The sequence below is a fragment of the Ostrea edulis genome, chromosome 2 (assembly GCF_947568905.1).
Source record: "Ostrea edulis chromosome 2, xbOstEdul1.1, whole genome shotgun sequence".
Lineage (NCBI taxonomy): Eukaryota > Metazoa > Mollusca > Bivalvia > Ostreida > Ostreidae > Ostrea > Ostrea edulis.
In genome coordinates this window covers 37,445,518-37,457,528 of record NC_079165.1, presented here as the reverse complement: position 1 = coordinate 37,457,528, position 12,011 = coordinate 37,445,518, and the positions used below count along the sequence as shown (strand labels likewise).

The window sequence follows — 12,011 nt, the reverse complement described above, 5'->3', positions numbered from 1 at the left end:
GTCAAGCAAAGGGTTATCAAGATATTGAGTGGACAGTATATTACTTTGTCCAGTTTGACCCTTGACCTCGAAATCAATAGGGGTCATCTTCTCCTGAAGATGTACCAGTGTACCAAGTTTGATGTCTGTCAAGCAAAGGGTTCTCAAGATATTGAACGGACAATGTATTCCTATGTCCAGTTTGACCTTTGATATCAATAGGGGTTATCTTCTCTTGAAGTTGTACCAGTGTACCAAGTTTGATGTCTGTCAAGCAAAGGGTTCTCAAGATATTGAGCGGACAGTATATTCCAATGCCCAGTTTGACCCTTGACCATGTGACCTCAAAATCAATAGGGGTCATTTTTTTCTGATGATGTACCAAGTTTGATGTCTGTCAAACAAAGGGTTCTCAAGATATTGAGCGGACAGTATATTCCTATGTCCAATTTGACAATTGACCATGTGACCGCAAAATCAATAGGGGTCGTCTACTCCTTAGGATGTACCAGTGTATTAAGTTTGATGTCTGTCAAGCAAAGGGTTCTCAAGATATTGAGCAGACAGTATATTCCTATCTCCAGTTTGATCCTTGACCTTTGACCATGTAACCTCAAAATCAATTGGGGTCATCTTCTTCTAAAGATATACCAGTGTACCAAGTTTGATGTCTGTCAAACAAAAGGTTCTTTAGACATTGAGTGGTCAGTATATTCCTATGTCCAGTTTGACCCTTGACAATTGACAATGTGACCGCAAAATCAAGAGGGGTAATCTACTCCTTATGATGTACCAGTGTACCAAGTTTGATTTCTGTCAAGCAAAGGGTTCTCAAGATATTGAGCGGACAGTATATTCCTATGTCCATAGTAGATTGACCCTTGACCTTTTGACCTGAAAACAATAGGGGTTTTCTTCTACTCATAACCAACCCACATATGAACTATCTTTATGATCAAGTGAATGATTCTCAAGATATTGAGAACAAGACAGGTGCAAAGCAATATGGGCCTCTTCTTTGAAGGGGGGCATAAAAAGCTCGTAAATACGAGTTAATATTTCCGTAATCATTAGCAAAGATCCCATATTTACGAGACAACTATCTCGTTATTCCGAGGAAAGAATTCTTAATTACAAGTTATGATTTCGTAATTACAAGTTGATTTTCTCGTAATAACTAGAAAACAAACAAAACAAAATAAATACAAAAAGACATTAAAAGAATAAATATTTGTTTTCATGTTTGTCTTAATATTTCAATTCTTTATTCTAATGAGAACAAAAATTATCCCATGTTATAACCACACCGTAGCCTCAAAAGGTCATGACTTAATCGAATATGAATCCACACAATATACATGTACGATGATTCGCAATCTGATTAAAATCAGCTCACGTAGCGACATTTAAAAAAAAAAAAGGAGCGGATCGAGGAGCTGATTTTAATCAAATTGGACGATTCGCTATCAATATTACTAACATGCAGTGATCTTGAAATTTACCAGTCCGAAGGATTTGACTGGTTAGAATTTCCTCGGACCGATAAAGTTCACAGTACATTTCATTATTTGGACTGATAAAAATCTTGAAATGTCTGATACCACGGATGTAGATTTCAAGAACTCTGAACATGGCCTTAATATTCTGGAAAAGACTATATATAAATATATATATATTACCTAGGGGTAAACGTAAGGTTGGGTGTTATAATTGTTTGTTTGTGCTTTATATATATATATATATATATATATACACATGTATATTGTTCGTAACATCATGAATTTGCAACGTTTCTATGTACACATTCTTATATTGTTCCTTATTCTTTCACGTAATACAGTAATTCAACGCATATGTACATGTACAACTCATCATTATTGTGTTGTTCCGAATTCATTCACGCAGCAACATCTAGTACTTCAACGAACACTTCATCTAACTTCGTTTCAAGTCATACCATTGTTTCGAATTCTTTCACGTAATTTTGTCTTCCAGAACTCGCTTAAATCTAATTTGTTTAGTGGTAAATATAATTTAAGGTATGACTTGTCTTATCGGGCTTGAGACGGATGTGACCGTTCAACAGGTTTTGGGCACCTGATCCCACCTCTGGTGTGTTCAGGGGTCCATGTTCGCCCGGCCCTTAATTTGTATTTTATTAGTAAAACCTTTACATTTGTGCTGAGGAAGGGACTGGTCGTTCCTAGGATTTATACTATTGGAATTCTCATGGGCAAGAATTGTGCTCCTTTGTTAGCTGACCTGTTTCTATGTTTATGAAGCAGAATTCATTCAAAAACTTCTTCGTGCTGCGACCTTCAATTTGACATTTAGATATATCGACGACGTTTTATCTATTAACAATGATAATTTTCATTCATATGTCGATTCGATATATCCCTTTGAACTCGAAAATAAGACACCACAGAGTCGTCCACTTCTGCTTCATAATTAAATATTTCATTGGAAATAGATATTAACGGCAAACTAACAATTCAACTTTATGATAAAAGGGATGATTTCGGCTTCTCCATCGTCAACTTTCCATATTCCATTATCACCTACAGGTGATGTGTATATATCTCAACTGATTCGATACGCAAGAGCTTGTTCTGTTTATGGTCAGTTTTTAAATCAAGGCAGGCTATTCACAAATAAGTTTTTGGTACAGGAGTTTCAACAGTCTTGTTTAATGTCAGCATTTCGCAAATTCTATGGTTGTTATAACGATCTAGTTTGCCAATACAACCTATCAATAGGTCAAATGCTGCCTTACGTGTTTCATACCTATTGTTAGTCCGTTCTTGGCACACTGATTTTGACTACGGATAACTCCGTTTACCTGATCAAGATTTAGGACCCACGGCAGGTGTGACCGGTCGACAGGGAATGTTTACTCCCCTCCCCCTGGTGTGTCCAGGGGTCCATGTATGCCCAACTCTCTATTTTGTATTGCTTGTGGGAATTATGAGATTGATCACTGTTCGTTATCTTCACCTTTCATAGAGATCGATCCCCGGTATTATTCCTTTATGTAACTCAAGCTTTGTGCCATAGCTGAATTGATTAAACTTCTTCAGTCAGCTGTTTAAAAATAAGTTATTATGGGGCGAAACTTGATATGATATTTTTATACAAAACGTTGATTTTCTATTGTGGTCCTACCCTACTTTTGGTGTCGTGACTTGAGTAAACTCGATTCTGCATTACCGGAGGAAGCTTGCAATATAACCAATTAAAGCCCTGCTGTTCTTAAGAAGATTGTTCCTGTACATCCCCTATTGCGGCCCCACCCTACCCTCCGGGGGTGGGGTTAAATTGATTTGTACAATTTTAAATCTACATCGGGTTACAATTAGTCCAGAAGTTCAGGAGAAGTCAAATGTGTAAATTTTACGGACAATAGCTAGGTGATCAGAAGAGCTAAAATGAGCTTATAACTCAGGCGAGCTAAACACAAAATTGGTTATACATATTGCCAGTACATAAAGTAATATGAATATTTTGCATTTATTGCATTCATTACTTTAATTCAGTTTCCAAACTTACCTTTTCTATTTTCAAATCCGAAATTAATGCCCTATATAGAGAAGACCTCCAGTATGGCTAGAACTGGAATAATAGAAAAATCATCAACTCCGTTATGATGATGAATTCAATAATTTCCCTATGGCTATATAGCTCTTTAATAAAATCAGACATGGAGATACGCTTTGATATAATAGATTATATAGGACAAGAAATTTCAGAAATATATAACCCCCGTAGTTAATACTGAAAAGGATCAAATTTGAATTAAATTTAGAATGTATGAGCAAACTAGATCTATTTTCTTATGTCTAGAGTAGTTTAACCCTTAGCCTTTAGATATTGAACTGAAAATATCTTTCCAGCCGATGTTCAAAGTAGATTGACCCTTGACCTTGTTGCCTCAAAATCAACAAAAGTCATCTACGTTTTGGGGGAAACCTGTTCAGCAAGTTTAATGTCTGTCAAGCAAAGGGTTTTCAAGATATTGAGTGGGCATGTCCAGAGTACATGTAGTTTTACCCTTGAGGTCTTGACATTTGATCTCAAAATCAACAGGGGTCATCTACTTCTTTGGTAGAACCAGTATACACAGTGTTATGTAGAATACCTGTCATTTGGATTTCCTCCCGTCTCTATAGGTTACCTCAATCTGATTAAAACCAGATCCCGAGATCCGCTCACTTAGATCGCTACACTATTGTAGCAATTGTGTGCGTATTCTAGGATCTGATTTTAATCAGATTGTAGGTTACCTTTATGTATATTTGTTGTTCTTGTATGCCCTTAATGGTCCCAGAATTAGAAATAAAACATTTATTTTTACTTACTCACGATACAATGTATGGTTACACACGCTACCCTACATTTCCTATCTTACAAATTAGTGAAGTATACATATTTGCTGTGTGACTATCATTATGGTTGGTGCTGAATGCATGGTGCACCATTTTAAAATATCGATATATACATGTTTTGGATACTAGAAGAATTTAAATAAAAAGATCTTTAGCTTTATCATTCCAAAAAGTCAAAATTGGCGGTAGTAACTTCTCCCGTGCTTTTCACAATTGCTTGAACTTTTAGTTCGGTTCCACCAAAGATGAAATTTGTTGACACTTCTTTGTCTGAACCATATTGTGGAAGATCAACTGTTAGCTTCCCTAGATAACTACAGCCAGCTTCATCCACGAAGTTTGGGTTATCCATTGTGGACGAATATACGGGTAGCGCTACTTTGGTCTGGTTTGAGTAGAGAGGGAAGTAGCTTTTTTCACTTTGAACTTCGTCTACTTCCAACTGTTGTCCGATCGCCACGTGCTTATCAAATACTTCTTTACATTTCTCCTTGCCTTCTACCACTTTTTTCTTCGACTGTGGATGTTTTCTAGCATCGAATGATGTGTTGGTTTCTATACCGTACGTGCACTTAGCTATACGTGCCGCAATGGTTGCTGGTTGATGACCAAAAATGACGGCACCTTTAAGGACGGCTAATCCAGCCTCTTGCGGAATGATCACTCGACAATCGCTAAATTCATCACGAATTCTTTTCTGTAGTAAGGGTGATTCCGAAAATCCCCCAACCATGAGGATGTTGTTTGTACCTCGGACTTTGGGCGAACGTAGCAATTTCTTGACGTGATCCACCATTCCATCACAGGCCGCAGAAAACAAGTTTACAAAACACGGTTTGTTAATGCGCAGACGATCGCCGACCCAAGTGAGGTCATCTTTGTATCTGGTCTGGCGAATTTTCTTTTTAATTTCCTCTCCCGACCTTTCCTCGTACAACTCTTGCAGACTTATCGGAATACGAATGGTGATCTTTCCCGGAGCATCGTCTTTCACATTGCGCTTCTTTGTCTCGAAATCCCGAAACAAGTCGATGTAGTCTGCCGTGTGCGACAAGGCAAACTCCTCCAGCATACCCGGTCCCACAATCTCTTCTAGCATTTCCTTGAAGGATTCATCGACTCGAGTACCTCCCCATGCCCCACCACTGGCCTTATCCAATTCCTTCAGAGTCCCGTTGAACTGAACTTCGTGGACTGTGATATCGACCGTGCCACCTTTGTAACAGAAACCAAATTAGCCTTTTAATAGTATTTCCTTAAGTGTCTGCATATTGATTTTAAGAAAAAATTAGTGGCGATATGACATTTATATGGTGACATATATTCGGATATATCAACTTGTCGGAGGATAATTTTTTTCCCTCATTATCACGGCGACATTTTTCTACCATCACTGGTCAAATAATTATGTCGACTTGTAAGATAATTATGTCGACTTGTCAGACAATTAGGTCGGAGTGTTCAGCAGGCCTAAGCTAGACTAAAATAAAGAGGTATTTTATTTAAAATATTGATTTGGATAATTCAGGAAGTACTTGACTATTTTGGGTAGAAATATGGTGACAATCTATATTAGTTATATGCAATTCGAAAGTCACAGAACTTCTTTATTTGAATAATTATTTTTCAATCAGCGAAATTGGAGTTACAAGCCTTTCTCAATAATACACGTCAGGGGTACTCAAGACATTATGAGGGCATGTAAGATATTCTTTTTAATGGATTGGAAATACGCGTGTATAGCTCCTATATGACAGGACAAAAGATTCGCCGTTCTAGAATCATGTTCGCACCATTGCAATTAATATTTTCCTTTTCAAATTACGTATTCATTCGTCGTTTTTAGAATATAATGTTAACCTAATAGAATCCTTTCTATTTATACATTCACAGGGAAACAAAATATATAGTTCTATCGTGTTTTCCTTACCCCCAGCATCTAAAACGAGGTATCGGCTACCCGGTTTGAATGCGCCGATTCCTTTATCTACGCCCTGTAACTTCTCTATGGGTAGATATTTACAAAACAGCGAGGCTGCCTCTGGTTCCAGCGATATCATTAGCTGAGCTCGATTAATGCCTGCCTAGTAAGCAGAAAGAAAAAGTACATATTTACGTACAAAAACAAAATCTCCATATAAATTTACGTACCGGTACAAAATATATAACGTCCCTATTTACGTACCAAAAACGTCCATATTTATAAACGTAATAGAACACACACACCCCCACCCCCCTAACAAAGGTCCATATTTACGTACAAAATGTTGGAATCACAAGTACTAGTTTTGCTATTGTAAAGTTCTTTGAAGAAAGTGCTTCCACACTATGTATGATCATTATTGCCCATGGCCTAAAGGTGCATCGACTCAGCATACAGAATACAAACTCATGTTCAATGACAAAATTTATTTTTAAAGGTTATTTTTTCTCAAATTCGACTTAATTAAAAAAAAAATCTTTTAATGTCGTTTAGAAAAGTAATAAGCTGTTAATAATATTATCAAAATATTGAAATGAAAACATTAAGAATCTTTCTTCTCTTCAAGAAGTGAAAAGAAAATCCTGGAATATTTACCTCCTCTGCAGCTTCACGCATGAACTGTTTCGAGGGATCATCCCAGATAGCGGGAACCGTCAGCACCCAGTTGATGTCCCTGGCCTTAATTCCGGCCCCTCGCTGGTCCAGAGTTTTCAGCATGTGTTCTTTTAAGTACCGGATGGCATGAGCAAAAACCGTGATGGCTCTCATCTGTTTTCCTCCCGTTATGTCTTTTAACATGGTGTCTCTAGTAAGTCTCTATAAAGATATCAGTTAAATAGCCTGTTAATAAACTTCTGTTAGTCTCTATAAAGATATCAGTTAAATAGCCTGTTACTAAACTTCTGTTAGTCTCTATAGAGATATCAGTTAATTTCTATAAAGATATCAGTTAAATAGCCTGTTACAAAACTTCTGTTAGTCTCTATAGGGATATCAGTTAATCTCTATAAAGATATCAGTTAAATAGCCTGTTACTAAACTTCTGTTCAACTGCATGGTGATGCAATACATTTGTACAAGTTAACTCCCATTATGTACCATATGCCGACTAGTCTAGTATCTTTCCAAATACATGTACACTCTTTTCCGAATATGTAATAAAATTTAGATATTAAAATTATATGTACATTGTTTAAGTACTTTAAATCGTACTTGCATTGTATGTCTTCTAAAAGCAAAATTTATTTGACCCTTTCCCCTATATCAAATATAACTTAAGTTTTTCCATTCAATTCTTTAGAGTCCTCGAGTTATACAACTCATCGGAATACATGTATATACACAATATTCCTAATTTCATAAGATAACAACGGGTGAGTGGACTGGAGAAGATAAGGTAGAACTTAGTAACACATCGCGATCAGGCTATCATCTGAAAGACATATCGTAATACAAAGCGATGTGTCGTGTGATGAAGAAGAATACAAAGCGATGTGTCGTGTGATGAAGAAGAATGCTTTCCTTCTACAATTTATAAAAAAATATTTACAATTCTTTCAAAAAATACATTCTTCCCGTGCGGACTTACAGTACATCAAACGTACTTACGGCTTAAAAATACGTATCTTCTATTACCAGAAAGTACCTACGACACATGGTATATTGATGTTTCAAGCATCTAGACATCGCGATGTGTTGATAAAATACATGTACTAGTATATTGTGACCACGCTAGTGGATCACGTGTACACTGCTACCGTCATCAATCTTAAAAGTATACAAAGCTGCAACTTACTGACGATGAATTGAAAAGTGTCATCTTAAACCGCCGGAAATAAAAATAGTCTCCGTGTTCCTCATCGTCTGCTAGCTCGGAGTAGCGATCTTCTGCTTCATAGCCGAATGTCACTAATTTTCCATCGCCGTCCAGGAGAACCGTGGTGGGCGTTTTTAGGGACACGAGACCAGCAGTACCCGCAGTCCACGTGTTGGCTGACACTTTGAGCGGGTCATTCTCGAAGTCATGTCGAAAAGAGAAACAGTAACCTGAATATGTCGTGCCAAAATCTATGGCGGCCGTCATAAGGCGATCCTCTTGGGCGCATGCCATTGTAGTAAATTTAACACCCTCCTGTAACAAATCAACAAACATCACTCATTAAAACTGAACAGAATTAAAACGTCTTACAATGACTTTGTCGAACCCAATCTGGCATAATTTTTGAGTTGATCTTTACCTAGGATACCGATTTATGTTTCATTAAAGACAAGGAAAAATATCTCAGAGGGACAATTTTGTATTTGTTTCGTAATCAAATTCTATGGTGCCACACTTTAAAACCCCTCCGATATTAGATTTAAAATGGATACATATTTCAGAATGTTTTACAAATCATGAAAATTCAAACAAAAACATGGAAATATTGTTGAATTACAGGTGGGGTGGGCCAGAGGGACTAGGGGTGAATTTTCCCTGCAAAAACACCTAGATCGTTCCCATGCCCTGGGACATGTTTGAATTATTATGAATATTCCTTATGTAAATACATGCAAGTCTAAGGGGAAGTCAATACTTTTCGATTCAGTGTTTCTTGACTCTGAACTCTTAAAGATACATTTTTCAAAAACACATATTATTCTATACATGTATTTAGAAATTCTTAACTCTCCACTTGAACAAATTTGAAGACCCTTTGGATACCAAAGTTTACGGAAATTCTGTAAATTGAAGAATTCATATGAAATAATGATAAAATATTTGTATTATGAAAAAAATATAGTTTTTACATGTTTATTATAATGTAATGAAGGAATCAAGGAAATATTGCATACAAATCACGGACAAATGTTTGTGAAGAAACAATTACGGTGACGTCACAATGCACTGAAAAATTCCGTGACTGATAGATTCTAACTTACATATTCCCTGGGGTGTACACAAAACAATTCAAAGTATATTCGAAGTCACAAATCAGCTGATTTTATAAATCAAAAAATGCACGGACAATTTTATTATCTGTGCAAAATGAATCCGTGATTTGTACTATTTTTTTCTATTTCCGTGCATCCGTGACTTGTCCGTGTTTTGTAAATGGCGACCTTCAACCTAGTGATTACCTTTCATACCATTACAGTACAATGTAAAAAAAAAACTTCAGCATTTATAAACTTTTGACACACAGTTATTAATTCAGGGGCGTAACAATGGGTGAGCCTATGTCAGACCTGTTTACCCCGTGCAACTGATGTCAGTATTCTAGAACCAAGTTGTCAGTATTTTGAGCACTTTGTCAGTATAAAAGTTGAATATAGCAAAAAATGCTACGCGGGTTGTTAAACCCTTTTTTATATGAACAACTCCTTGTTGTCATATAAATAGGATGTTGTTGTTTACTGTTGCTTTTGTATTTTGCAATGTGTAATTATCATGGTTTTCCATCATTCTTTAAATCTGTCATATTTTATAAAATACCACAGCATTTTGATAAAATATTTTTTTTATAGGGTCCACGAGGTTATCTCCTTGTAGAAGGTTGCCGGTTGTAATAATTTTGACCTTGCTCTTTGTTCAATAAATTTCGTTTAAATTATATTCCCTACATCCATACCATTTATCCCTTAATTTCAAAACAATTTGAACTTAATAAAATATGGAACGAAAATAAATATTCCATATTGAATTAATGTTAGAAATATCCATGAATCTTGTCATTGACTTATTAGACACTTTCAGCTTCGATAGGTCTTTAAGTTGTATACTGAGTATGTGCACAAAAATTAGGGCAGGGGGTTTGGAGACTGCATGTCTTAACACACACATACCCCTCCATGGTGCAAAACTTTCTGTGGGGCGGTGAATTTGGTGTTGAATCTGAGAATTTGCTCAAATTTTGACAGCCGAAATAAAGAAAAATCAATCTTATAATTTTGAGATTTTTTTTTGAGAAATCCGGGTCAGGCCGCTAATCTTAAGGGCTTACAATATATATGATAATATCTGAATTTTTGCTCCAAAATCTCCGTTTCTTGCCCTATATTCCAGTACACTGAACTGCAACTTATAAGCAATTTATTAGTACATAAACTGTTGGAAGTCATCCTTACGGAAATTCCCAGCAATGCACTGAAAACTATTGACTACCAGATTTAACATCCTTCATATTGTGTTTGTTCATTGTTCTGTATTGACGATTTATTGCCGAACAAATTCGTGATTTTCTACTACATTCTACTACTACTGTTTTTGAAACTTCCTGGTTTTTTCTTCTTCATTGTTTTGAACCGAATGTTACGCAGAGGGTGGATAGATCTAAGAAGTGTGATTTTAATTAGATTGCTGCACTTCAAAGTTTTAATTTTACTGTTTATTTGTTTACAATTATTATCTTGACAGTTATATATATATATATATAGTGTGTGTGTGTGTGTGTGTGTGTGTGTGTGTGTGTGTGTGTGTGAAAGCAGGCACGTCCTTGCACAAGAACCAGTGGTCATTGAATGCACGTGTCTACGTCCCTTATACTATAAACTAAAAGAGCTAACTTCAAGTAGAGTGTAATCTGGTCTGACCGTCTTTTAAATAATCTAAAGTGTACCAATCAGATTAGTTACACAAGTTTTTTTGTTGTCTAATAATTTAATGGCGGTTTTGTTGTGAAAACGATGAATTGAATTTTGAGATGGTCCCTGAATTTCAACAATCAATGAATATATATTCTGTGAAAATTTAACAAATCTAAGAATCTAACTGCCTTCTAATACAATGGGTCATATCGACCAAACCGCGGTCAGAGTTAAGTTAATGAAGACGGTCATAGACCAAATATATTAGTATGGAATGGATACAAATGCAGCTGCAGCTACAAATTGGATTCACATATGAAGTAAAAATGATCGCTGTACACTAAATAAGAACTCCTGTTACAGTTTTTGAATGAATGTACAATTTGTTCGCAAGTTTCGTGTGTATTAATACATGACTCTGTTTTACGTATCGTGTCCAAAAGATAACCAAGTTTAAAACGAAAGTAGAAAGGATCCTGTCAAATTAAAATCATCTCACTAAATACGCCCACATCTTTTTCTTTTAAAACAACAGTACTCACTAATACTTACTGTCACATACAATCACACAGTGTAAATATATAGGGCCTAGGCCTTCAATCAACTCAAACAATTTTGTCCGAAACTTGCAGAAAGTTGTCAAATAAACAAACATGCGCATACGGCGACCTTCTGTACGGTAGCCAATGAGGAAAATCTACGGTAGGCGGTAAATCTAGTACTGCCGACTCCCGATGGTCCCGGATTGCGATGTCTATAATATTAAAACCGGCGAACAGCATTACTTCATACTTCTCGGGAACAATCTTTATGTCCAAATTGAATCACATAATTAAAAAAAACCAATAACAATAAGTATAAATTCTTAAACTTGAAATGTTGCCTACTCAAAAGCGGTAAATCTAGTACTGTGTTATAAATACAAAAACCGAAAACGGACACTTTTCATTCAATGCATGATTTTATAAAGATACTATAAAAAAAAACAACAACAAAAACAAAAACAAAAAAAACCCGATGTTGAATAAATCTTCATGTTTAACTAGAAGTATTTCTTCTTTTTCACAGTTTTAATGATTCCAAAATATACATGTCTCAGG

At 36.0% G+C, this 12,011-nt stretch overlaps 1 protein-coding gene across 4 annotated transcripts; it reads right to left on the bottom strand.

Annotated features, from left to right (window-relative positions):
- Positions 1-4,308: 4,308 nt before the first annotated feature.
- Positions 4,309-11,632, bottom strand: LOC125679108 (heat shock 70 kDa protein 12A-like). 4 transcript variants are annotated; one of them, XM_048918059.2, is made up of 5 exons: positions 11,464-11,632; positions 8,144-8,479; positions 6,943-7,164; positions 6,295-6,448; positions 4,309-5,579 (listed from the first exon to the last, which is right to left on the bottom strand). In XM_048918059.2, the coding sequence occupies exons 2-5, from the start codon at positions 8,456-8,458 to the stop codon at positions 4,525-4,527; spliced, it is 1,746 nt and encodes a 581-aa protein (XP_048774016.2). In that variant the 5' UTR covers positions 8,459-8,479; positions 11,464-11,632; the 3' UTR covers positions 4,309-4,524. The 4 variants fall into 4 exon arrangements, with proteins under 4 accessions (XP_048774016.2, XP_056009888.1, XP_056009889.1 ...); XM_056153913.1 differs by having other exon boundaries at positions 8,144-8,557; positions 11,411-11,607; XM_056153914.1 differs by having other exon boundaries at positions 8,144-8,557; positions 11,418-11,607.
- Positions 11,633-12,011: the final 379 nt, after the last annotated feature.

Bases quoted from the DNA above. Each gene is read 5' to 3' on its own strand.
- LOC125679108 (XM_056153913.1), bottom strand. From the start codon at position 8,500: ATGTTTGTTGATTTGTTACAGGAGGGTGTTAAATTTACTACAATGGCA. The intron at 7,165-8,143 runs GTAAGTTGCAGC...ATATCTTTATAG, and splicing joins CACTTTTCAATTCATCGTCA to AGACTTACTAGAGACACCAT. The intron at 5,580-6,294 runs GTAAGGAAAACA...TCTGTTACAAAG, and splicing joins CCTCGTTTTAGATGCTGGGG to GTGGCACGGTCGATATCACA.